The 26,425-nt window shown below is 34.7% G+C and overlaps 1 protein-coding gene across 1 annotated transcript; it reads right to left on the bottom strand.

Annotated features, from left to right (window-relative positions):
* Positions 1-77: 77 nt before the first annotated feature.
* Positions 78-26,252, bottom strand: LOC132546976 (uncharacterized). The gene is made up of 5 exons (XM_060210713.1): positions 26,118-26,252; positions 6,399-6,417; positions 1,368-1,583; positions 916-1,032; positions 78-418 (listed from the first exon to the last, which is right to left on the bottom strand). The coding sequence occupies exons 1-5, from the start codon at positions 26,250-26,252 to the stop codon at positions 78-80; spliced, it is 828 nt and encodes a 275-aa protein (XP_060066696.1).
* Positions 26,253-26,425: the final 173 nt, after the last annotated feature.

The following is a 26,425-nucleotide window of genomic DNA, read 5'->3' as shown; positions in this document are numbered from 1 at the left end:
ATCAATATCATTTTTCACTTTAATTCCAACGAATAACAACGAAATAGTCAACAAATCGAGACATGACCTTCGGTGTGTTACTTCGCGCATACTTTCTCACAGTCCTCCTTCGAAAGAAAGTTGTTTTCGTTTCCGCGGCAGCCACCATATATAAATTCCTCACACTCTTCAGTTTCGGTATTGTAAAAGTATCTGATCTTTCTGGATCTGCATGGTCCGGTGATTTTTTCCAGTGTGCATTCTGCTTTCCCTTTCTTGATGTGAAAATTGTGTGGCTTTTTGTTCAGTGGTGTGATGACGAAGTCGTCCATTTTGTTATTCTTGCGAGTCTTCAGTTCTGTAGCATAGATAAGTTTGGTTTCCTTGGTGAATACTGCTCCTCTTTCAGGTTCTTCCTCGAATAAGTCAGCGTAGTCGTCTACAATGATTATATATCAGTTCACATCTCATATAAAATACGGGTGGTCATAATGCTATTCAAATTGCAATCATACATTTCAAAACGAACCATTGGTATTCACCATTTTTTTGACATGCAATTTCGACTACTCATAAAATAAAAATGCGTGTGCTTGAACAGTGACAGGTTTAATTTGACCAAATAATATCATAATAATGCACACTGAAAGTTTAGTCGATGGTATTAATAATACCCGTGAGTTCATACAGGTTAACTAACATAAGGACAGTATTATTTAATAAGGACACTGCTATAATGGATTCGAGTTTATGTGAATTAACGAAAGTAGTTCCGGATGTGGTATGAAACTTAGACAAATGCTACTTCATTCAAACAAGTGCGCTTTAACTAGGCATTGTAAAATTCCATAAATGTAATCATTTTCACCTTTGAACGAACAATGTGAAATACAGATGGAGACTTTTCTATAGCGTTTCACGTGTCATTGTACTGACCTTTGATTCCTTTTGGTTCACCCATGTCTACCAGAAATTCTGGTGAGCGGCTATTCCGGGTTAGCGGCGTCTTCCTTATAGATTTGTCTTTACTTGTTGGTTGATCAGTGCCTGTTGCTGAAAGAGAAAACATAGATTTAGATATAATCTGATGGCAATGTGGTCATAGTGCAAGCGTTATTATGATGTGGATTTTTCTGTAACAAACTCGTGCTACTATTAAACCTTTTACAATAAATTTCGACATTTCCCAGTTGGGTTTGAAATATTTCTATTGATGGTGCGTTCAGACCATTTGATTACAGTACCGTACTCCTACATGATAGCATTTTCACGAATAAAAAAATAAATTCCTCGCTTAAACTTCGTGGACAGTTTGCATTTGTAACCTTTGTTAATATATCACCTCCGACATATGAAAAAAAAACCAAATGAATTAGCGTAATACATACGATGGCATTCTGGGTTTTGCCCAACAACATTATCCCACCCTGCCATTTTTTTCCAAGGATTCGGTAATGCCACACAGTACACCTTCATCATCCCTGTGAGGTAATACCCAGGATCGCATTGGACTATTATATATGACCCCATCTCGTAATCTGTTCCTATGATAGTTGCATGAGCGGGTGGAACAGGTGTAGGGCAAAAGTAACGTTCTTCATCCGCTGTATAATAATTGTATTCATGCATGTACAAGGTGTAAATTACAACACTACCATCTTAAAACTATTGTGGAGACATAACTACATTCAAATCACAGTGAAGACACCACTACATTAAAATCACAGTGAAGACACATCTACATTTAGGGATTAAAATCTCAATGAAGACACCGCTACATTAAAACCGTAGCGAAGACACCACTACATTAAAATCACAGTGAAGGCACATCTACATTTAGGGATTAAAATCTCAATGAAGACACCACTACATTAAAATCACAGTGAAGACACATCTACATTTAGGGATTAAAATCTCAATGAAGACACCACTACATTAAAATCGTAGCGAAGACACCACTACGCTACATCAAAACCATAAAGAAGACATCTATACATTAAAAACATAGAGATGACACTGTGACATTAACACCAAAGAGAAGACACTACAGCATTAAAATCAAAAGGTAGACATCAGTACAATAAAGCCAATAAGTAGAAACAATTTCACTAATATTAACCGATTCATTTACATGTAATATCATAACAAACGTATATTATAGAATTTATTATGTAATTCGTCTTAAACATATCAACGAAATGTACCCTTATATATTTCCAAATATATAAACGGCGTACAATATATAATTGTAGTAATGTGTACAATGTCAGCTTCATAAATTAAGGTAAATCATGTTAGTCAACCACGCCATCACGAACTAGAAATAGGCATAATTTATTTCTACCCCTTGCAATGCCTCATTCGCCTCCCAGGTTTTTAACTAGTTACCCGATCATCATCGACGAGCTCAAGAAGGACACACCAGCCGTATGTTGCAGTTTAATTTATCATTATATGTTTTGTGTATCATCCTTTTTTTACTTGACCATCTGTTATACAATCAGTCAGCAGTTGTTTGTGATATGTATATTGTACAATAAAATGTATACTTCAATAGCTACCTATGGCGGGTAAATTCCATGACCAGAAGCACATACTTCTGCATTGATATAAACGGGAGAAATCAAAGAAGTATATTCTATTCCATTGTGCGATAAGAAACGACGTTTTCGATGCTCGTTAGGTTACTTGTTGGTTTCGTGGTGTTTTACCTTGTTCTCATTTGAGAACGTGGCATTACTAAGTTGGATTGACCCAAATTTACATGAAGTAGGAAACGCTTGCTTCTGCGGTACACATGGTCTTGTTATTCTTATACTGTTTCTTGAGTCTGCGCGTAAATCTTTCTTCTGCTCATATTGTGTTCTAGCTTTAACAGAAACTGAGTTTGAATTATGATTATGTTCACATGCTCGAGAGACTAGAGAGAAGAAGTATATACTTCAGCAGTTATCATTGACAGGTAAAACTTGAGAGAGAAGTATATGCTTCAGCAGTTATCAATGACCGTAAAACCAATTAATTTTTTCTGAATAACCTATTGGAAGATCATGTAAAACAGTGGTACCTCACGTGACTTTCACCATGGCGAATGGGGTTTAATTCAAAAATCGAATTTGAATAAATATAGAGCCTCCGCCCGACTTCATAGCTTTTCACCAAGTACATGGTTATCTGGTTACATCCCTTGGCTAGATCCTTCGCGCGCGTCCATCAGGCTGAACAAAACTGATAATATACGCTGACAGTTTGTTTCGGAATTGTAAAAATGAAAGTTTCTGAAGTATACTTCGTTAGCTATTTATGATGGACGAAGCCAGTGAACAGAATCACTCCTCCACATAACATACGATATGCAAAATTCCTGTATAAAGTCGGGAAGTTGTCAATTCTGTGCGACACATACGTATGTTTACATCAGCTTAAAGTACTTTTTATCAAGGCTGTATACGGAACATTTTCTTTAATTATTAGAATTTTATGACTTCAGCATAATAAACCATCCATGAAAGTCAAACATCGTTATACCTATATACAAGGGAACAACACACATTAGTTAAAGCGTGATATGTCAATAGGAATTTATATGTTAAAAATTCGAGTGGAGGCATATCACAGCCGGCAGTATAAAAATTCGAGCGGAGGCATATCACAGCCGGTAGTATAAAAATTCGAGTTGAGGCATATCACAGCCGGTAGTATAAAATGCGTCTTGAACACGTAATATACCTTTGTTTACCTGTGACATGTATGAATGAAAAAGTTTCATTTAAGATATATACCCCAACCCGTTAAGTGACATAGTAGGTACGTTAATCGATGAAGAAGAATAAATAAGGTTTTACTGCCAAATATGTAAAGAAAAAAAAAAGAAAAAAAAACCTAACTGCACGTGTTTCTCGGATCTATGATAAATCGTTATCGGTTCGAAGGAATGTTCACGACTGTATAGAATTAGTTATAATTTCACCAACTTTCTGATGAGATATTGGCCGGTACCTTAATAAATTATATTTTACCATATCTGCTTTTCATACTAGCTATAAGGGTTACTGTTTTATAGTGTAACTGGTAATGAAAGATAATGATAAGGAATGGGCATGACAGTCGTACCAGCCCGAGCCGGTACGTGTAGATGGACGGACGGATAGCTCAGGAAGGGAAATGGTTGACATTTTAACGACTCTCATGACAAATTTTACAAACTTTTATGCGACAAGAAATCAGAATTTGTCTGAACTGAATCAGTAAGACATTTTACGTACTACCAAGACTACTCGTACAGACCCAACAATCGCCGGCCTGCATACTTTGATTTAAAGCTGATAAAAATGTTAACCTGATTTCTTTTTTGTACAAAAATGATTTTGCCTATCTGCCACTTAAAGGGAGTCGTCCCTAGACACTTGGGTGTATCAAATGAGGGTATATGAAAGACATGGCAAGGGATCATTGACAAATTTGGGAGATAACACACCATATCTTGATTAAAACACTGTTATCTTAAAAGGAATTTAATAGTCTGTTAGACAAAAAATCTTGAAATTACTGACCTCATTAAGTCTTTTATAATGGTGTGAAATGTGTTACAATGATGAGAAAAGATTCATATTTCACGTATCATCTGCTGCTTTTTATCAAATCGCAGCCAATTGGACTTATTAATATATACACTCTAAAGCTATCGTCAACATGTCGCTGTGCTTGGTACCACATCGTACTGCACTTTGTATACTCGGTTCATGAACACAAAAAATTGTATACAGAAACCAAATACATTTAATATTTTAACAGATATTTTTTTTTCATAATATGTGTCTTGGTTCAACATTCTTTCAACATCATGACATCTATGACTTCAGACTTCGTTCAACTGTAAACAAGTTATTAAATGATGTGAATACGTCCTAGCAATATTCATATTTACAAATAAGCTATTTATGCAGAAATCCATTTATACGCTGCATTATGTAATAAGACCATCTTTTCAAATGTGTTAAGCAGTCATTAAATACCTTCCACTTCCGTCTAATTGAAAATCACACTGATCTAAAGTTTCCGAACCCCACGTTGTCAAAATGACATATTATCAAAACTTAATTCTTTATTCAAAACTCTTAAGTACAAACTACTCATTTATTAATAATATTCCTCAATAGACAATCTCTAACGAGGACAATTAACGAGTTGAGAATGTTTATACAAAACGAAATAGCCAGCGGATATATGGGTGGCCGATATGAATAAAACAGCTAGTGTTTATATGCACTTATTATATCATTAGAATTATCGATTATTAATGGCCTTCCATAGAGCCACAGTTTATTTACTGTTCAACCAGAGCATGGGTCATGCACTAAATGACCCGTCGCTACTGAATAGTCCTCACTCTAATGACTGACACCTTAACGTATTATATGTTTGCTTTCTCGAATATCTCGCTGTATTCGAAAATGAAATGGGCGTATATATTTATCTTTAACGAAACATTACGGGTAGTTTAGTCAATTGATTTTCTAAAGCCTGTCACACCAATATGCCGATATCAAGTATTTATTTAGATTTGTCAAAGCGGAACCACAAGAAGTTTTCAAATATGAATATAACAAAAACTGCATAATTACGTGGATTATTAACAAACCTGTATCACAGAATACTCAATATACAGACAATTAACGAGCTTAAATGATTACTGAAATACATAATACATTATAGAAGATTAGATGTTTGAATGCGTAGATAAAAATGCAACTTTTTGAGACACGTGTACTAAGGCTATTGTGACATTTACGCAATGGTATCGGCAAATTAAAACGAAATTTACCTGGCTCATAGAAAAATGAGTGGGATGGTTTTAGCTTATTTTCTTATTGCATAATGTGATGAACAGAACAATTAATTCTTCTCTCATGTCATGTCTTATATATGAAACTAGTTTAATAGCTTCATATACCATCCAAAAAGGACAGATATATCAAAACATATACAGACAAGTAGGATTATCTACATTACCGAAAAGAACAATAACATTTTTACCCCATGACACGGCGGATGTCGTAGTGATTAAAGTGTTTGTAAATATATTAACCGGAAAGTTTATTAACCACAGAATACCAAAAAGCAGGATTAAAGTATCCAAAGATCACCTCATCCTTATTATTTTTTGCTGTTTTAATGCCATTGCCTGGGACAGGTATCACGACCAGGTACCAGAAATTCAAAATTCATGAATGATAAACTATTTGTGTTATAGTTCAATCGCACCAAGTGTAACGTGATAACGATTGTGGTCTTTGAAGATAATTTAATCTGTAATTTTCACCGATTCAGTACCTCCACCAACAAACAGTGTATCGTGTGGCACAAGGCACCATTAGGCGCAGACACAACAAAACCCTCCAGAATTGAAATAGGATCACACAGATCGGAGTCCCGACTCTGCATGTCCCTACGACCAGTGCCAGTCACAGACGTGCCAATATATGTCGCCCACTGACCAAGCGAAATAACTTCTTAACACTGTTCTAATTTGACAAAATAGTATTAGGTGTATAGCGAAAAGTGATGTCCGTTCACTATCCGAAGTGTTAAGTCAATACTAATCAGTACTAGAGGTAGACACCACCTGTTGAGACAGTGCTCTTATGTGACCTGGTAAATAAACCCATCGTAAATAAGCAAATAAGTGTTTGATTTTCTGTTGCAAATCGATACATCACAAAGTTTAATTGTCATCGTTAATAAGATCACTCATATCATAAAAAGAAAGTTATTAAATCTATTTACCGATAGCAAAAGTGAAGTGTTCTTTGAGTTCCATACCTGTTCACAAATGATAACTAAGAAAACTCGCTGTTTCTTTTGATCGTACTATGAACAATTATCATTAAAATATGTTTACAATTAAAATTCTTTATAAGTATATGCTGATGACGATACAGTTTATACATGTATTGTAGACCTGCTCGAACTAACAGCCTTTTGTTGATTAAAAAAACTACAAGTTGGTTTATCGCACATTCGAAGATGCATGATAGAAAGGAAAATAAAGTAAAATCGTCGACACAGCGATGGTCATTCGTGTGAAAGTTTTCTTCGTTAACGCGTCATCTGATTCATCTTCAGTACCTGGCGACCTATTCCTGATCCTTCAGTCCATGGATGTTAACCCCTACTTCAGCATAGAATCTGATACTCAACAAGGATGATAACCACCACTTTTTAAAATATGGTCAATGAGGAAATGTCAGAATTACGATTTTGTCAAAAACAATTTTAATGACCTTTCCATTGAGCACCATGAAATATGATTTTTCAAAAGTAGAAATGCTGATTCTCTTTAATGATTGATGATAACGTTATGATTTCAAATAAAAATATGATCAGAAAAATCTTTAAAACATACCAGGACGACGCGAGATTGACGACAACTGAAAGGTAATCGGTATTCTGGTCACATATAATCTTTTACAAAAAAATATATATAAGTTGAAGCTGCATAGGCTACTTTAGGTCAAATTTGTTACAGATCACACGAAGAAAACATTCGATGCCATTCATATATATGGTCTAAGGAGCCACACCCAAAAAGACAGTGTCATCTCTGCATTCTGCTTAATCGGATAACGTCATCAACCCGTTTCACAAAGAATTGTTGTACACACAGTGCGGAAAATATAACCAATTATCACCAAGTGAGCTCAAGACCTGAAAGTAAACAGCACTTCTCTGATAATTACTTCATCAAACAAGGGGAGCAGGGCTGACTAGACGCCGATATATGCACCACTCGTCCGTGCTGGGTTACACCAGGACTCGTCTTCCCTCTCAATATTTACCAGTGTTTTTAAAATCAGCGAAAACAACCAGGTGCCAAGTAACCCAAGATTGAGTCATTAATGTTTTAAACTAAGCCTTACTTTTTAGTGTAAGTATGCAAACCGAATGGTACCAGTTTCGACCTTCTATATAATCTTTGATATAACTATGCCAATCTTTAAAGCAAACATTTAGTCACATTATGGACCACGCACATATTGACAGCAACATTTAAAATTTACCATTATGCTTCAATGCAAGTATCAGGGAAGAAAACATTTGATTTTTTGCAGCTATCATTAACATGTCCTATATGGTTCAGTAACAGCAATTACTTTTAATTAGCCTTCAAAAGAATAGTATAACTCACTGTAAACAGTAATGGATTTATAATGGTCAGATGATTATCATGGCTCCGAAATACAATGTCATATATATACATGTATATATATATTATTTATTGAAAACTACAATACACAAGTCCTAGATACCAAATCGTAATGATTAGGTAAAACCACTCGAAAACTAACAGATTGGAAAACATATTTAATAAAGTAGGTATAGATCAAATTCGACATATAAAATATGGATTTTATCATTTTCGTTGTGTGCCTTATCTACCTATGTACTAAAATTTAACTAGCGATACGCGTCTGCATATTGTGCACACCACACTTTGATCCCAAACACCCGTACCAGTTCCCGACAACTGATAATATCGCCAAGTAGGATATTTTTAAACGCTGAACATATGGCTTTACATTGAGAGGAATTTAAAGATTCATAAAAACAGATTAAAGTATAAAAGTACAAGAGATATCTTTGAGCTGGCATGTGCACCATTCACATCCGTTAATTTTCTTAGTGTTTCACAAGTGGGGCGAACACAGACAATAACAAACAACCTTTTACATAACTGCTATACTTGTCTGTTTTCACATTAGTCTGAATATGTACTTCGTGGAGACAAACCCGAAAACTGTAAGAGATATCGGAAAACATAAATGGCCATTTTACATGTGTTTCTTTTTCTGCGGATACAAAAGGAGGTATGTGAAATAGTGTCGATTGTGGCCTCGGATCAGAACACGCGTGGCACTGACTTCCGCCTGATTAATTCTCTATGTACCGTCTACATTCGATATGTATTGTTAAGTAATGGTCACTGTTTCCTATACAATCGAGGGGACCTGTCTGACATATATTAGGTATAGTGGACCTGCTAAATCAAACAAGACAACAAACGACTCTTAACACTGCCGGTATTTTAGATATAAGACACCTTGCTGTTGGATATCGTCGGGTCTGGTAGTGACAGGCAAAGGACAATGAGTCCTGATACCTACGCTCCCTACCGGTGTTACATTTCCCACTTTTATCTACCAATAAACATTATATGCACCACCTATGTTTTCAACACCAAAACGGAGAGAAGTTACAGCCGTACAGGATACATTAATTGTGTGAAATATTACACATCTTCAAAGAACTTTTTATTACCTCCTAAGTCCCAATACCTCTTTCAACCATATGATTGGTTTAGGTTAAAAAAAGTATTGGAAAGATAGGACACTGCAAAAAACTTTTCTATTGACGTCATGAAATAGGTTATTTATCTTTCTATCAATTTTATTTCAATGTGTCTATTCACACTAAAACCTCTCAGAAATAACGCTAGCTATTAATGAAAAACAATAGGTCGTACTCCCAACTTCAAAACGAGTAAACCTCAATATATTACGCTGAAAACTAATAGAGAATAGATAAATCATATTAATATGTATACTCCTGTTTTTATAGTTTTATTGTTACTTCGTCAATCTACATTTTCCCTCATCACATATGATGACATATTTAAATTCAAAGGTCAGAAGAACAGATCACATCAGGAACTTGTGTATTATTAGTACACAGTAGGAAAATACCACTGCATCAATACTGAAGTATCGAAAGAGTCAATTATTTCTCGGTGTACAAAGCTGTGCAAGGAACGTTCCGTCAGATGATGTCATACCGAGTACGGCACAAACACCGGGGTTGGGGTGTCAGATATACCAATGTGTATCCCAATAAAGATAGTCAGAATGTGTTATTATGTGCGCTATATAAATATATAAGTAACTGGTGCCCTTTAAAGATCAGTCACAATCGACAAGGATCTAGTTACCGGCATTGTGTCGTACAAAACGTACGTGTGACACAGGAGCAGAATAACTTATCTGGAATAATGATTGATCACTTTCCCATCAGTGGAATGATTAAGCAGAAAAAAAACAGTCGTAGAGATATTAAGAACTTTTCCAAAATAAAGGATAGATATATTATAAATGGAATTAGGGGCAAAGGTTATGAAATTATTGAAGGTTTTATGAAGGAAAAAAGTTTTGCATTCCTGCGTTCTATTTACTGTTATCTATTCATCACTGACCAACGTTCCTATCAAGTACTATGAAGTTCCGTAACACGGATATAAACTAATTTCCCGCATTAATTATTTTCGGGGAATCCTTTCATGAAATTATTTTCTTGTGCTAAATTCGACTATATTGCAACGCCTTAGTTACTACTTCTTCAAGGTTCGCCGTAAAAATCTGCTCTTTTTAAATATTTGTCATCAGTTCAATGATATTTGAAGTTTTGTTCATTTCAGTGAATTTTCCAATAATATTTTAAATGGGGCTTCACAACAGGTTGGTGCCCAAGCATAAAAAATCGATATAAATAGAATCGACATACAACTATACAATGAAAATTACATCATCAGTTATAATCGGATGTGTTTCTGGTATCATTAATATACATACGTGAGTCATATCAAAAGAACAAATTCACAAGTTTGACATGGTTTACCTTAAACGGATAACTAAACCTTAAAAACTTGATTAAGTATGTGCTTATGTAACAATTGAAAGATTTGGGTAAAGTCACTTGAATCTACAACTTGACAAGGATAAGACTTGTGTTAAAATTCAATCTTAATAAAGTCATTTTATTACCAATAATTTAAACATAGAAATGTTATAGTCGTGTGAGTAATCCAAGCATGAACTATTAGTGTTATCTGATAGAAATGATTTATATAGTTCAGTATATTCAAACACAAAACGAAGACAGATCTGCTCCCCTAAACATATCTACGTTCTAACAATGTATAGCTTTATATCTACATTTATCAGAAGTCTTCCGTTCTATCGGTACAAGGCACTTCCTATGTCGCACCTTAAATAAGCATTCCATTACAATAAAACAACCACTTAGTTATAGCAAGGGTGTTACTCCGGTATCCAGTAGTGGAAGGACAGGTGATGTAGGTCGTCTCAACTGAGATATATCCCGTTATTCATTGATTCACCGATTCAACAGTCCATCTTATAAGTGATAAATATCCTTGATTTGTTCGTACAACGTCAGATTTTAACATCAAAATTAATTCTAAAGATTGTGGTATATATGTAGAACTTACTGTTAAACGGTGAGGCTCAAACGTTTTAAAGATGAGGATTTATTAGAATGTATTGTGAAAGTGATGGCTAATATCAAATTATGTCTAAAGTCGAGGATTTCATATTCAAACTTACTTCTAAAAGTAAAGTACAAATGACATACAAGAGAATACAAATATAATATTAGATACAAACACAGCCTGATAATGTAATGATGGCTTTTTCGTCATTCTTGGACTGGTCAGTTATGTTATGGGTCTAACTTATCAAAACAAAAAATGAGATTTAAAAAAAAAGCTGAATCGACTTTGTCAAAATCCAGATATAGGGTCCACTTACCCCATAACTAATAGATGTCCATCAAAGTTAAATGATTACAAAGAACGTCAACTACATGTATGTTTTCTGGATGGGGATATATTGCATTGAATTGGATTTTGTTCTAAATGGAGAAGAAAGAGTAACATGTCAACATATTCATAATCCAAACTCAAATTCAATAAAACAAAACTATGGCAACATATGAACAAAAGAAAGATTTACAGGGACACTTAAAAAGTACAAGGAGACCAAATGTTCCAAAAGAGTCTTCTGCTTCATAAAAATCACCCAGCATGCAAATCTTAGTCACTCAGAGAAAAATGTATACAACAACAAAGCAAACACGCTTTACATTGCAAAAAGAAAATGATTTTTTGAGATCATTATGACGACCGTTAACCTGCATGTTTTGAAACCTTATGTTACAGATTTGTTGGTCAGTTGATGACTTTTTGCACGAAAATCATGACACAGATAATTGAAATCGAATCAATTGCGACATGTAAACAACAAAGGTTTAGGTTGCAGGGATGTTGCTATCCAGAAATGGAAACATAACGATAGGGAAATTTATACTCAGATATGATAAATAATATCTCTTGTACATTTACAGTTGTTTTCATCATTCCTAAGGTTTCTATTTGACAATTAATGTACCATTGTCGCTACAAGTGATTGAGTTTATGGAAGGAGAAACGCCAAAAATGTATGTCTGACACGGATTCACAAACCATGAGAGTGGGATGTTCTGTCAATAGGAATAATAATCGCTATTTTATATCCAATATGCTACAATAAATACACATGTGGGATTCGTGTACAAGTATATGCAGTTCTTCATTGATTTATTATGAGAACTGTCATGTTTTGTATTTTTAGTAGTAGTCATGCTTTTTATAGCAATTATTCAATATCTTTAAGGACAGAAAGTCTCATTCTGAGCACACAATTGGAATGTAAATAGCTATAGATCACAATCACATATGCTTACACTTCATATATGATATGATACAATATATCTACATAAAAGAATATCTGCTATGGTCAGAGCTGCATTGAATGCTTGAATGATAAACTTAACAAGGTTTTTTTTATTGCATCAGCTTAATGGATATCAAGGAGGATTGCTCACGCTCACACTGTTAACGCTGTAAAACAAAGTTTCGCCGACGATAAAGTATCAATACGTACCTTGCACTGCAGGACAAACAGCAGTCTGAACCAGACAAGCTAAAACGAATACTCGGACAAACATGATCTTATACCTCACTAAATCGAGCTTGAATAACCAAACGGACGTCTTAAAGTTTCTTTTGTGTATGGGTATGTCGAATCACCGACGAAATACTGATTAGTAAGATGGGAAACAACAGGTGTTATGAACTACGTAAATGCGCTAACGGTGTGTCATTCGTAATCAGTAGTTGACAGAAACTTACTTTCACTCCTTAAAGTATCTAAACAATAAAAACAAAGTGAGCAGGGGCTCTATCTTAAGAGGTTTATTAATTTAGAGATTTAAGAGATATTTTGTACACTTTTATTATTTCAAAAATGGTCAACAGTGACCTTTAACCTTGCCCAATAGTCATCTACATCAGTTGTTAAACTTGATAGTGTTAAGCTATGGTAAGGATATTAACTAAAACTGTTCAGGGGTTCAAGAGAGATCTGTTATACAAGATTTTTATTTCAAAAGTTGTCAAAGGTGACCTTTAAGTTATGACTTTGACGATGACCACCAAAATTTAATCAGGTGTAGTCCATTATGGAGTTATGCTATGGTGTAAATATGAATTAAATTTGCTCATAGGTTCATGAATTAACTTCTACAAAGGGTTATCACGGAAGGAAGTACGGACGTCCGGATGCACAGATGTACAGATAAAATAATTACTATGTACCCCCTTACACAATTTGGCATATCATTATCTTGGTTATAACATTCAACTATGTTTCCTTCTCTTAAATCGCCCTTGTTGAATACCACTCACAAAAATGCACACTAATACGCAAATAAACGCCTTTTTTGCAAATATATCAAGTATACAATAATTTCTGTTTAATTTCATCAATGATAAAAGAGTATCATGAACGAATGAACATGTGAAAAATAAATATATAGCAGGAAAAAAATCAAGAATAAAACAGCGATACTATTATCTGTAAAATCCAGTACTTCAAAACCCCTAGATATGTCCACTTGTCTCAGTGTGATTTTATCAGTACAGTGCACTATGAATGTAATATACTAGTATAGAGCTGTAGATGCTAGGGAAATCGTCTCGGGATTGTTTTATAATATGTTTGTCGACTTCAAACCAATACTTCCTCATACAGGGCTTATAAAAATGATCATGTGCGACTTTATTTAAGCGATAAGCATTTCGTGAATATAAGTATAGTTTTATCGAATAGATAATATTTGTTCCATTTGAAGTATGAATTTTCACCGCATGATTAATTCATTAATTAATACCCTTACCTCATAAAAGATTATCTGAGGTGATAGCAGTTTCGTAAGGGGACTATACATAACACGATGCATAATTATCAATACTTTCGTCTCTACAACAATACTATTTGAAAGACGTTAGTGTAATATTTGCCTTCATGCGAAAACAATAAAAACATGTCTTTGTTAACACAATGAGACCCTTTAGCATTGTTATTCGAAGCGTGCTTATCAACAGATCACTGCACACTGAGTGTTTACTGTATAATAATTGACCACCATAACACTCTCGTACACTTTCCCAGTAGTATAGTGTTGCAACTTGAGCAGTGGATTGTTGCATCTAGTAAATGGTTTCAGCTCACACTGGTTTATGAATTGGAGTAAGGTCCAGTCTGGTACAGCGTTTCAAAAATCAATTACAGTTTTAAAACACATAATCGTCCCTTTTCTAACAGCCCCGCCCACATTTTAATGTGGCCATAGGGTTATGTTAGATATTCTGTAAACTTGTCGGGCGTGCTCAGTCGACTCTGGGGGTTATATCAACATTGACTAAGTGTAACTCCTAACTTTTAGATATTTCAATATATCTACGTCATTTCAAAGTGAAGACATTGGCTGCCAGTTAGGAAGCTGCCAATGAACCTTTTATACATATTAATTTGCTGTGACAATGTAACTGGGCAAAAGTATGACTATGTTGGGATAGGAACACATTCTGCACCACCATCAACCACCCCAAACATGACTGTTTAAATCAATGTATACTTAATATTTCATCTGTATGTTTCTTATTTGAATTTTTTCGTTATTCTGAATGAATATCTATCGGTTTGACGACAATGGTATATCTCCTTGGAAAAACTTGAGGGAGCAGTATCTTATAAAAGCAACCAAGGACATCGTCAAACTACTAGTATACTTGTGTATAAGAAGATAAGATATATGTGCCTAACATGTGTGGTTATTTCTACATCCCTGTGAGACTATATGAATCTCCTACCTCTGGTATCATAACGATGTTGCACCATGACCTGCAATATGACCGGTTTAGAGAGGGAGATATAATCGGGTACAAGGTCTGGCTTACTGTCACCTTCAGTGGTGTTCACGTGTAGCCTATCATAGATAAACCCATCTTTAAAACGCACACACTCGTATTACAGAATAGAATGTGTATATGTTCTCATTCAAGCCGCGGTTTAAATATAACACAAATAGATTGTTACCCTTACACTGATATCACCAAACACGTTTGTTACCTTTAATACAGATTTTGATAAAAATATTAACATAATTTACTTATATAAAGCAAGTTATCGCAATATCAATGGAAATCGCCATTTTATATTGGTTATTATCATATTTTATGTGTGAAAATCCTGATTTTTTCTTAAGTCGTTCATGATAGTAAATGTTAATGTTAAGAAAGTTTAAGGAAGATATAAGGACAAACAATCTCTATCCATCGCTTACAACAACTGACAAAATTCATTAATTGAAAGTGAGAAAGATTGGAAAATATAAACTTATTCTGGTGATCGCATTTTAACACGGTAACAATACACATAAAACAAAATTCAAACTGACTTCAGTTTTCTTAAAAGTTACTTGAGTTTTTCCGTTACAGTGTTATACCAATGTGAAAACTTTAGATTTTAAGACGGCAAGTGGTTTCAGTTATATTCACAAAACAAATAAAATATAATTCAAATTTACTTGAGTTTTTCCGTTACAGTGTAATACCAATGTGAAAACTTAGATTTTATTTAGCAAAATAACGATAAATTTAACTGTACGAAGCTAAATAAGAAATAAATTATGATAAAAAAATATGATTATAAAAGACTATCGAGCAAAGTCATCACAAAAATGATATTGTGTAATGAACACATCACCTTTAAAATGTGTTTGGATTCATGAACACTTAGGTTAAATTGAATAATGACAAATAAAAACTGTATTATTCACACATTACCTAAAAATTGTTAGATCCAATTTTTGTTGGAAAATAATTAGGCACCTGTGATGGTACTGGTTGATTCTTCCTGAAAGTCAAACTCCGAATTTAATTGTACAAATTGTTATATATTCCATACCACACAAAAATAATTAAATTCGTATCTTTGGTGGCAATTTGGTTGCTCGCATTAATGTTTACTGATTTGTAATCAGTACACAGAAGTGTAAATCATTGCATTCCAAACGGTATCAAGTACACGTTTCACTATTTCTTCTAGCTTGACTGTACAAGCCAGTGCACATATTTGCCTTCTTGGAACATCGATGGCTAAATAAAGTATGGATTTGGAGCAGGGAAACTGATCAATGGATTCAGAGTGTTACTTCAGGACACACAGAAAGGCAAGAAGAAAGGAAAAGTGATAAAGATCAAGTATGTGTAATTAACTAACCAAAGGCTAGCAGCTATGTTTTCTACGATATTTCTTATGCTGTTACCATGTACTATTTGATGTGGAAGGTTTTCAACAAAACATTAAAAATATCCTTACTTCTCAAATTTATATTAAACAAACATGAATGATTTTCAACGAGGTAAGTGGTTTTAGAACGAGTGATGAAGTCAAATAAGGTGCTTTCAGTCATAGTTTTTGCAGTTCAATACCTAAAACGTGCATTAAGAACGTAACGTTTTAACATCTATAACAGCATAAATAAATGATGATCTATCGGCAACACTAATGTCAATAACTACTTGTTAAGTATGCTTTTCTTTTTCACGATATTATAACAGGGACAGATAATTTGATTCGTTTGTTGAAATGACTGATAATGTCGAGTGGTTTAACGAATCTATTATCATGGACTGAAACATACATGTCATTACAATACGTTTCAATACTTTCGTTGATAAAATTGGATTAATGAAAGTGGGACATGAAAACGGATGTTTAATGTATATTTGTGGCCCAAACCATCCTATTAACAAACACTTTTTCATCACCAACATGTGTGACGCTATATCATCGATCCCGTCCCATACAATTATCTATATCTGTCAAATTGCTGATTATTGAATAAAATATTGTTTAAACTAAAAACAAACTGAAACGTAATTCGATTTAGAAGTACATATTTTATATCATCATTTGATTGCCTTGTTAATCAGTCAAAGTTATTATAAAACTCCTGCCTTATCACCCTGAAATGTAGCTTATTATCACTTTACTTTAGATAATGAAATGACGTGACACATTCATACCTTGCATTGTGACGTACCAATAGAGACCACAGACAGAGAGCGGACGTGACTTATAGTTTGACGAAGAAATATCCGTTTTCTAACAGAATTTGCTCAAAAATCGGTCATGTGATATGAATGATCTTAAATTAGTATCTGATGTGATATTTATGAAACACGACGCGAATGTTTCATTTCAGCTGGTCAAAGTCTCACGAAAATGAAAATTTATTAATCAAATAGAAACGAATTTGATATCTTATATTTAAGAAGAAAAGACAACGAAAAAACATGGGAAGGGGCGTAATAAAAACAAAAGACAGAGAAAGCAAAATATGTAATGTCGATTGTTAAACACATTACACACGCTCACGAAAACTTTTTCTACATACAAAACGCACAAGGTCTACGAGAGAGCAGGACAGCTGTTACAAGTACATCATAACTTGAGACCGTAAATACAGTGTATATGTAGAGAGGAGGTACAAACAGGTCTACACATATAACATACTATACGTAGTAGCGTCATATACAGACATGGATACATTCAATACTGACTGGGGTGAAAACAATACAAAAAAAAAATTAAATACTTTTGTTTTATAAAAATCCGAAAGTTGTAGTATGACGTGACCATGATCAGGACAGGAAGTAGAGTAATAAGCACACGTATCTGACCAGCAGTAGACGTATAGCTATAGAATAAGGATAGATATCCCAACAAACACTTGCTTGGTGTGATGTTTTATGCTGCTTATTATCGGGATACACCTCGGTTTCATGAACTGCTGAGTAGTACATCTGATAACAGTTGAGTACCCGTGCACTGATGATTTCAATAACGACAAGATATTAAAGGATAATCACAGACCCAAGCACGAGCTCTACTTACACGACAGTATATAGTGTGAGTAATTGAACTACAAGGTCGACATTTTTATTCTTTAGAAGCCGATAACTTAAAGTTCCTATATATGTATATATATTTGGTACATTTTGTCATAACGATCAGCTACAATAAATCGTATTTGTCTCACTCTTCCCATTCTTGGTGGTACGTTACATAACACTTCTATTATAGTGAAAATTAACTACAGGTAACTCTAAACGCAGATCGTTTGACAAAGCAAGTGATGGCATTAACTAACCAAATTTCTATTTTCAAAATTTACTTTACGGCTATAATAAAAATGTTAAAAGACCGATGTTTGAAGATAGGTTTGTTCAGTTGCGAGGAGAGGTCATGGAGCCAATTTTCAATTGCCTTCAGTTTAACAGTCAACTGAAAAAATAAAAAAAAATAAATCTAGGTGATATTCTGTTTCATTTAAATTTTGTAGTGTAGCAAGAACGGAGACGGGTAGAGATGTCTCCGTATATCGCTCTCCTGTCACCGCGCGCACTGAATTGGTCATTAGCATTTTTCACTTTGTGGTTTTGCACAAAAACGTCCGGTTCGGCGCTGTGACATTGTAGTGCCTCCAAGCGGACCCTGGGATACCTTGACACTAAAAATCACTGATACAAGCTAACGTGTCCGGGCGCTAAGCTGATGGTACTAACAAGGATTTTTATTTTCTTTTCTGATTATTTTCACCAGAATAATACCTTTTCTCTTATTTGATTGAAATTTGATGCGAGGCCGTTTGAGGTTACTTCAGTCAACAGGAAATAACATCATTTGAAAGAAACCCAATGATATTGCTTATAGTCCTAACCTTCTAGGGACATCTGACTATAACGGGAATATAATGGTAAATGGTTATAGGTATATATTCACCTATTGAACAGTGATACTATATAGCATTTCTTTATATACCATTCGTACAACCTATTGGGTAGTACATATTAATATACTAACACAACTTTTGAAGTAAAGGCTCAACTGTTTCGGCGTGATCGCTTACGATATCAACATAAAAAGAATTTAAATGTGAGTAACATGATATTTAATAAATGATACTAGTTTTCACATGGTTGTTTATAGTGAATGCATAAATCAATTTAATTCATTAATGAAGAATGAGTGTAGGGCTCTGCCTCTGATACTTTATTTCTGCCGGTTATATGCTATGGAAACAGGCAAAAGATTACCTGTTTCAATCAACCCCAAATTTTCTAAGAGTTGGATATTAAATTTAAAACGTGCTATTGCTAATGTTACAAGGGAATAATGAAAATGATTTCATCTTTACTTGACAAATAACAGTAAGTGTATTTAACTATTATTTTACGCCATAGAGAAAATACCTACACCTAGTGAGAACGCAAATAGAAGACAATGAGATAAAGGCGGGTTTGTAGTACATCACTTTCCTCTACAAATAATGACAATATATCAGCGTTTAAAACTTTATCATTACAGTTGTATTACATATGCCATGTCTTTGAAACAGGTCATTGTGTCAAGTAGGTTTAAATAATGTCTTTGTGGTGTTCAAATAAGCGATTAACCCTAGGTCCCTCATACAAATGCGTCGAACCATGTATTTTTCAGTGATTTTCTTTCAGGTGGGTGAATTCAATTACGTGCTAAAGCATCTACCAATTAAGAAAACACATTAAAATATCAGGTTTAAACACAATGCATCTAAGTCAATAATATTCTTCTCGTAAATCCTTTCTAAAATATTTGAAATTGAGAAGTGGCAATGTCTACATCCCTTTGGATAAAACATCAAAATACCCCACAAGGTTCATAATCAAGGGATAACTCTACTCTTTTCTATTACACATCTAAATAGAGAGTATGCAATGAACGTTTGTGTTGTTAAACAACAACAGAATATTCATGAAACTTTAAAAATTATATGGCATATATTGACTTATATCAGCTATTTACTTCGGAGATATCTCTGCGACGAAGATATAAGCTAACCAAAATTAAAAAAAATAATAATAAAACGCGTTTAAAACCATTTTAAATATTAAAAACACTGAACCTATTTCAAGGTTGTTTACGTAAATAACAAGAAACACAATATTCATTAACACTTTTTCATCGTGACTGTTATATTAGAATATGCACGATATGAACGACTTAATCTATAGATCTAAATTAAACTATTTTAGTAAAAAGGGAAAAGATGCAACTAGACTGAAATAGTACCGTGTCGAGCTGGGAGACACTTTCGAACAAAGTTCACTGAGTTGAATAGCTGAGAGAAGACCCGTTGGTTGTTATTTTGAAGAGGGCCAGCTTGTAGCACTACGTTGGTTATTGCCCCCTTGTGTAGCTGGTGGCTACCTCATTGCAATTATGCTGAAGGCCCGCCGCACGAATCAAAAACCTTCCGGCAAAGTGTTTTACCCAAGGACACAACCACGATAGCACAGGGCAGTCTATCTCAGCTACTCAAGAAACCGCACCAGGTTGGAATACTGGAACTGTCTCTGCTTGAGAGCTTTTCATTTGTAAGGCACCCTATCCTCGCCCCATCCGTACGGAGTTGTTTAATTTGCAAGGTACCCTATCCTCGCTACCATCCGCACAGAGTTGTTTAATTCACAAGGCACCCTATCCTCGCTCCCATTCGTACGGAGTTGTTTATTTTACAAGGCACCCTATCCTCGTTCCCATTCGTACGGAGTTGTTTAATTTACAAGGCACCCTATCCTTGCTCCCATTCGTACGGAGTTGTTTGATATCGATAAAATAATTCATCAGTGCTTTACATAATAAAGTGTATAGGTGTAAGGATGTACATGCGTATATCGGATGAAAGAGTAGGCCTACTTTACAAGACCCCTATCCACCCTCGACACTAAGATATTTTATCTGTGACAATGTATTTCTAAAGTTGAGCTAAAACGTAAGGCCAGATCCACTCGTCTAAGATATGGTAACCCGGAGCGATCATCTTTGTCAAATATCATTGTTTTATTTGCATACAACCTGTTTTAAATACTAATATACTTGGTTGGGTTTTCCCTTGCTTTATTGTAATGGTAAGGATACCAGCAATGGTGTCTATACAAGGTTTCAGATTAATGTGATATGCTATTTATCAGTGAAATGTTTATTTAATGTGTGTCGGTGTTACTTATTGGCTCATTCTGGTGTCAATACTGTATAAATTGCACGTAAAAACCCTATAAATATTAAATACGCTATTTTGGGTTTAATTAAATTCAGTAAATTAACTTATCGAATCTTCTACACGCTACTTGATTTCAGCTTAGTCATCCATTAGAGAGAGACGGGGCGTGCTATCTTTGCTGAAGTTTGACTGGGAATTAATACAATTCAGCTTTAGTTGATTTTCATGTTACACCCAAAGGAAAGTAAATGAATGGATATGCAGCATAGTGTTAAACGTGCACAGCTTATACATGTACACCTTAGTTCAGATGTTTGTACGGGGATTTCGGTATCAAAAATTCAATGCAGTCTTATTTCTGATTTTAACACATCCAGATCGCTCTATTATTATAATTGAATATATGTTTAAAACAAAGTTTCCACATTATGGAAACCCCATTTATGTCAACTTCTAAAAGTTTCCTGAATAAGTGTTGCGTAAACGAAATGTCATAATAGCTGACAAAACTTTACATATCGGGCAACGCCATCACACACTGGCCTAATATCCGACCTTAGACAGGCAGTATCGTCAGTAATCGGTGTCACTATCTTCCGTCTAATATCGACAGAAGATAAAACTCGACAAGTAGCTAAAGCAGAATATCACCCATCTCCTGATGTTAACGAAAGACCGATCAAACATATCCATACATGTTGTAGTCCATGGTGTCTCTCTCGTATTGATAAAAGGCTCTGTATATCGGCTATTTTGTTATTTAAGTGATGATATTCTATGAATCTGGTTGGTAACCTTGATCTTGAGGTATAATATGTTCGTCATTTACATGTAGTCTTTATTTGTTTCAGCAAATTAAATGTGTAGGATTAATTCTTCGTCAGCTTCATTTCCGATATTATGAAAACCTCAAATTAATAACGAAAACCTACAACAGGAGTGTTTAGGCATAATCTGCTTTTCTCGTGTGCCTTTAGAAATAAATGCCAGCTGATTTGTCTTTTAAAAAACTACTAAATCATGATTATCATACACAGTCACTTCAACCCAATCTGTATAATACCCGAAAACGTCTCCACTTTCATCGCGATTATAATTTATTCTTCACTATGAAAAAATATTTACTCGCATTCACTGGGTCATTGTCAGCACTTTAACATCTGAAGTTGACGAGAGCAACACTGACAGGTATTTTGTGTTCCAGTAAACGTTCATATTATACTTAAAAGTCTGGTAATTGCTTAATGTTATACAATAACCTCTCCATTTTACCGTAGTGATAATAATGGTGTAAAATTTGCCAATGTCTCTGAAATCTTATGGACGGAAGAAAAATAACATTAATAGGTTTGTTTATCACCCAGTGAACAGTAATAGTCTTAGTGGTGGTTACCTAAGTGAACATCATGTGGAAGAACCACCACAAGCTATCCAAATGAGCTATAAAGACATTTTTGACTAAGGACTGAACCAATACAGTGCAAAATTGTCCTTGTCACAGTTCCCGGAGACACTGTCACAGTTCCCTGAGAAATTGTCACAGTTCCCATTAAACATTGTTACAGTTCCCTGAGAAGTTGTAACAGTTCCCATAAAACATTGTTACAGTTCCCGAAGACATAGTCACAGTTCCCTGAGACATTGCCACAGTTCCCTGAGAAACTGTCACAGTTCCCGGAGACACTGTCACAGTTCCCTGAGACACTGTCACAGTTCCCGGAGACATTGTCACAGTTCCCTGAGACACTGTCACAGTTCCCACAGTTCCCTGAGACATTGCCACAGTTCCCTGAGAAATTGCCACAGTTCCCTGAGACACTGTCACAGTAGCCGGAGCCATTGTCACAGTTCCCTGAGAAGTTGTAACAGTTCCCATAAAACATTGTTACAGTTCCCTGAAAAAATGTAACAGTTCCCATAAAGCATTGTCACAGTTCCCTGAGACACTGTCACAGTTCCCTGAGAAACTGTCACAGTTCCCGGAGACACTGTCATAGTTCCCTGAGACACTGTCACAGTTCCCGGAGACATAGTCACAGTTCCCTGAGACACTGTCACAGTTCCCGGAGACATAGTCACAGTTCCCTGAGACATTGCCACAGTTCCCTGAGAAATTGCCACAGTTCCCTGAGACACTGTCACAGTAGCCGGAGCCATTGTCACAGTTCCCTGAGAAGTTGTTGTAATTGTTTGAGAAACACAACATGCTCAACGAAATGATCGAACCATATGCCTTGAATTTGCGCAGCGATCGTGATCGCGATCCCAGACAAGTTATATAATATATAGTGTATTTTTAGTAAAAGATAAGAAAAATACGACCTTATGAGGACCTTTCATTGGTTGAACGTTGAGAGAAATCGAACTCACTATACTTAAATAGATTAATAATTCAGAGATATTCAATTTGAATATGAACATCGAACCAAATTAGAAATATATACACCTAGATAATTATTATAAATGATGTATCTGCCTTTGAGAAAGTTTCCATTTAAGGTTAAATCCTATATAAGATTCCACACAAGTTAACCTCAACTATTACATAGACTGTATGAGATTTCTGTGACATTGTGGTTTCACCTAGGTAGGAGAGTCCTCGTATATCACACGGAGACCGTAACATAGTCATTAAGTGGTCGGGTGGATCAGTGGCGAGCACACCTCTTCAATAGGTGTGATGTACTTAAAGGACATATAGAGTGACACAACCCTGTAGTGTACATACACGTAGAATATGTATTGAAAATCTATCCGTGTGATAGCTTTAGCGAGAAATGTTGCGTTTTCTATCACATACACTTGGCCATGGGTTGAAAGATTTAACGTCACATAAAATTGGTTTAGAACAACTGTTTGGATGAAGACTTTCGAAAATCATAATGAATAAGTTTATGACAATACGAATAACTTGAACAATTGATGCGTGATATCTGCTAAAAAACAGGAATTATGTCAACTTCTTGTAAATTTCTTATGGAGTCCATAAGTTAAGAATCATTCTTCACTTCTTTTTCCGTGATTTTTGCTTACTACACCGACAGGCTGAATGAATGAATGGTGGACATTCTATTCCCAAAGCTTTGTCGTTTCATTGCTGTCAGTCCTAATCATGCTGACATTCTAATGTCGATCTGGAGTCGATAAATTGATAGGAGTCAGAATAATTCGGGCTATATACTGTGCCGTTAAACAGCGCGAATTATCTAAATTTTTAACAAAATTTATCAATTGGCTAGATTGAATGATGGGTAAATGCACTTCTGCACCTCTATTTTTGTATAACGCCCTTTCTTGGTTTAGATATTTTGGTCCCTAGCATCGCTTGTGCGTACGTATTCAGTTTACCTGTTTCAGACGGTGGTGATCTATCAAGTAATATACATTCTTTATATGTCAACATTAAAATAAAACGGTATGATATCATAAGATATAAAACAATAAAATATGGTTTACGGAAATGATCTCATATATACTGAAACCATTAGCTTATCAGTAAAAATAACTAAAGAGAACAAATGTGAACGTGTTTGAAACCGATTGCTTTTTAAGGAAAAATAAGAAATTGTGTAAAGTACATGTCAGCTGTAATTATTAGATAATCCACTGTTTTGATAAAAGTTCAGGTAATACTAGATGATACTGAGAATTAGAATCACATCTGTGTATGTAATCGTTAGAGATTAGGAGAAATTTGACATGGTTCCGTAAGAAAGCTTTCACTCTTTAAGGTATCCCTTATCTTTTATTTGTAACTCCCAAATTGTTTTTCTCGTTGATGAAGTCTGATCCAAGTCTCGTTCGTCCGAAAGGAAAATGATAATCTGGGATGAAGACGAAGTGTGAATATAGTGTTTATAGCTTTATATTCAGAAATATATTTCATTTGGATAATCCATTTTATTTATTTATTTTTTAAACACGAATATTTAATTGAAACCATGTTACATTTTATTATTGATTCTTTTTATAAAAAAAATAAGAAATTTATCAAGAAATGTACATGTTTGAAAGCTGGCATGTAATGTAAGAGGTATGTTTTGTATTCTGTACTGCAGTTGTGTTTAAGCAACAACAGTGTTTATATCTATTTATTTATTTACATATTCATCTAAACTTTATTTATCGTGTCAAAAATTGTAATAAAGGGATTTTCTTGAAGTACAATATAGTATACCGCTGGTCACAAAAACTGGTCAAGTTTTATCCGAATTGTCCCAACCAAGGGTACCTAGTGGCCTTTCCTTAGGTTATCTGCACAAGCAGGTGATAGTACCGACGGGAGATATTTACGGGGTCAGGGGTGGTTTCTCACTTACGTATTTTAACAAATCATTACAAATGCAAACTGTATCCTTTTCACCAAGATAGAAATCGTTCAAATGACATTACAAATGGCATATCAAATTATTGCATGGCGAGAAAAGCAAAAGTGAAGTGAATATGATTAAAAAACTAGTTTTCGTCTACTCGAAATTATAGTCGTTCATTGTGTCAGTGATCATTATAACAATCAACTAGTTTAATTCATTACAGGTGTCCAATTAATGATGTGTTTGCGGAATGGTAAAAGTATATACGAGTTTCTCGTAAGACTTAAACATCGCATTTTTTTCATTTTTTAACAAAAAAACAAAAAAAAAAAAAAAAAACCGGCCAAGTTACTGTTTTAAAATAAAATTATAATATGTTGATTTGAAAACAAAGTCACTTCAATGTTTAATGATAGTCTTATCTAAATAGTTTCCACATTCTACTAATATCAAATAAATCCAATAAAGAGTAACAACATGTGACACACCTCCCTGTGTAAAACCGTAGTGAGACGTACCTGGGATAGGGCCCCATTTATCAACTCCTTCTTCTTCATCTGCCTTCTTTGTCTCTTCTTCATTTTGGGGATATTGATAGTTACTATTTAAATCGTCCGATGCAGAAATCACAGATATAAACAAATAACACACAACAGCTAGCATTCGGCATTTTGCCATTTCGGACCGTCTGCTCTTCGCGGTATAGAAAATCCAACTAGCACCTGCTGTCACATGATCAAGGCATTAAATATAGAATCATAAAGTGGTGTTCCCGATAGGTGGCACCACTGTTATGTTTGTTTATTTAATATTCATAAAATGCAGGTTTAATTTAATTGGACGGCGACCTT

Source organism: Ylistrum balloti, unplaced genomic scaffold, assembly GCF_031769215.1.
Source record: "Ylistrum balloti isolate Yb309-2 unplaced genomic scaffold, AGI_CSIRO_Ybal_v1 Utg369612, whole genome shotgun sequence".
In the NCBI taxonomy this organism is placed as follows: Eukaryota; Metazoa; Mollusca; class Bivalvia; order Pectinida; family Pectinidae; genus Ylistrum; species Ylistrum balloti.
This window is presented reverse-complemented; position numbering and strand designations above follow the sequence as displayed.

Excerpts from the sequence above, each read along its gene's own strand:
- LOC132546976 (XM_060210713.1), bottom strand. The coding sequence starts at position 26,252 with ATGGCAAAATGCCGAATGCTAGCTGTTGTGTGTTATTTGTTTATATCT. Across the intron at positions 1,033-1,367 it reads GCAAAACCCAGAATGCCATC|CAACAGGCACTGATCAACCA; the intron begins GTATGTATTACG and ends TTTCTCTTTCAG. Across the intron at positions 419-915 it reads TGAACCAAAAGGAATCAAAG|ACGACTACGCTGACTTATTC; the intron begins GTCAGTACAATG and ends TAATCATTGTAG.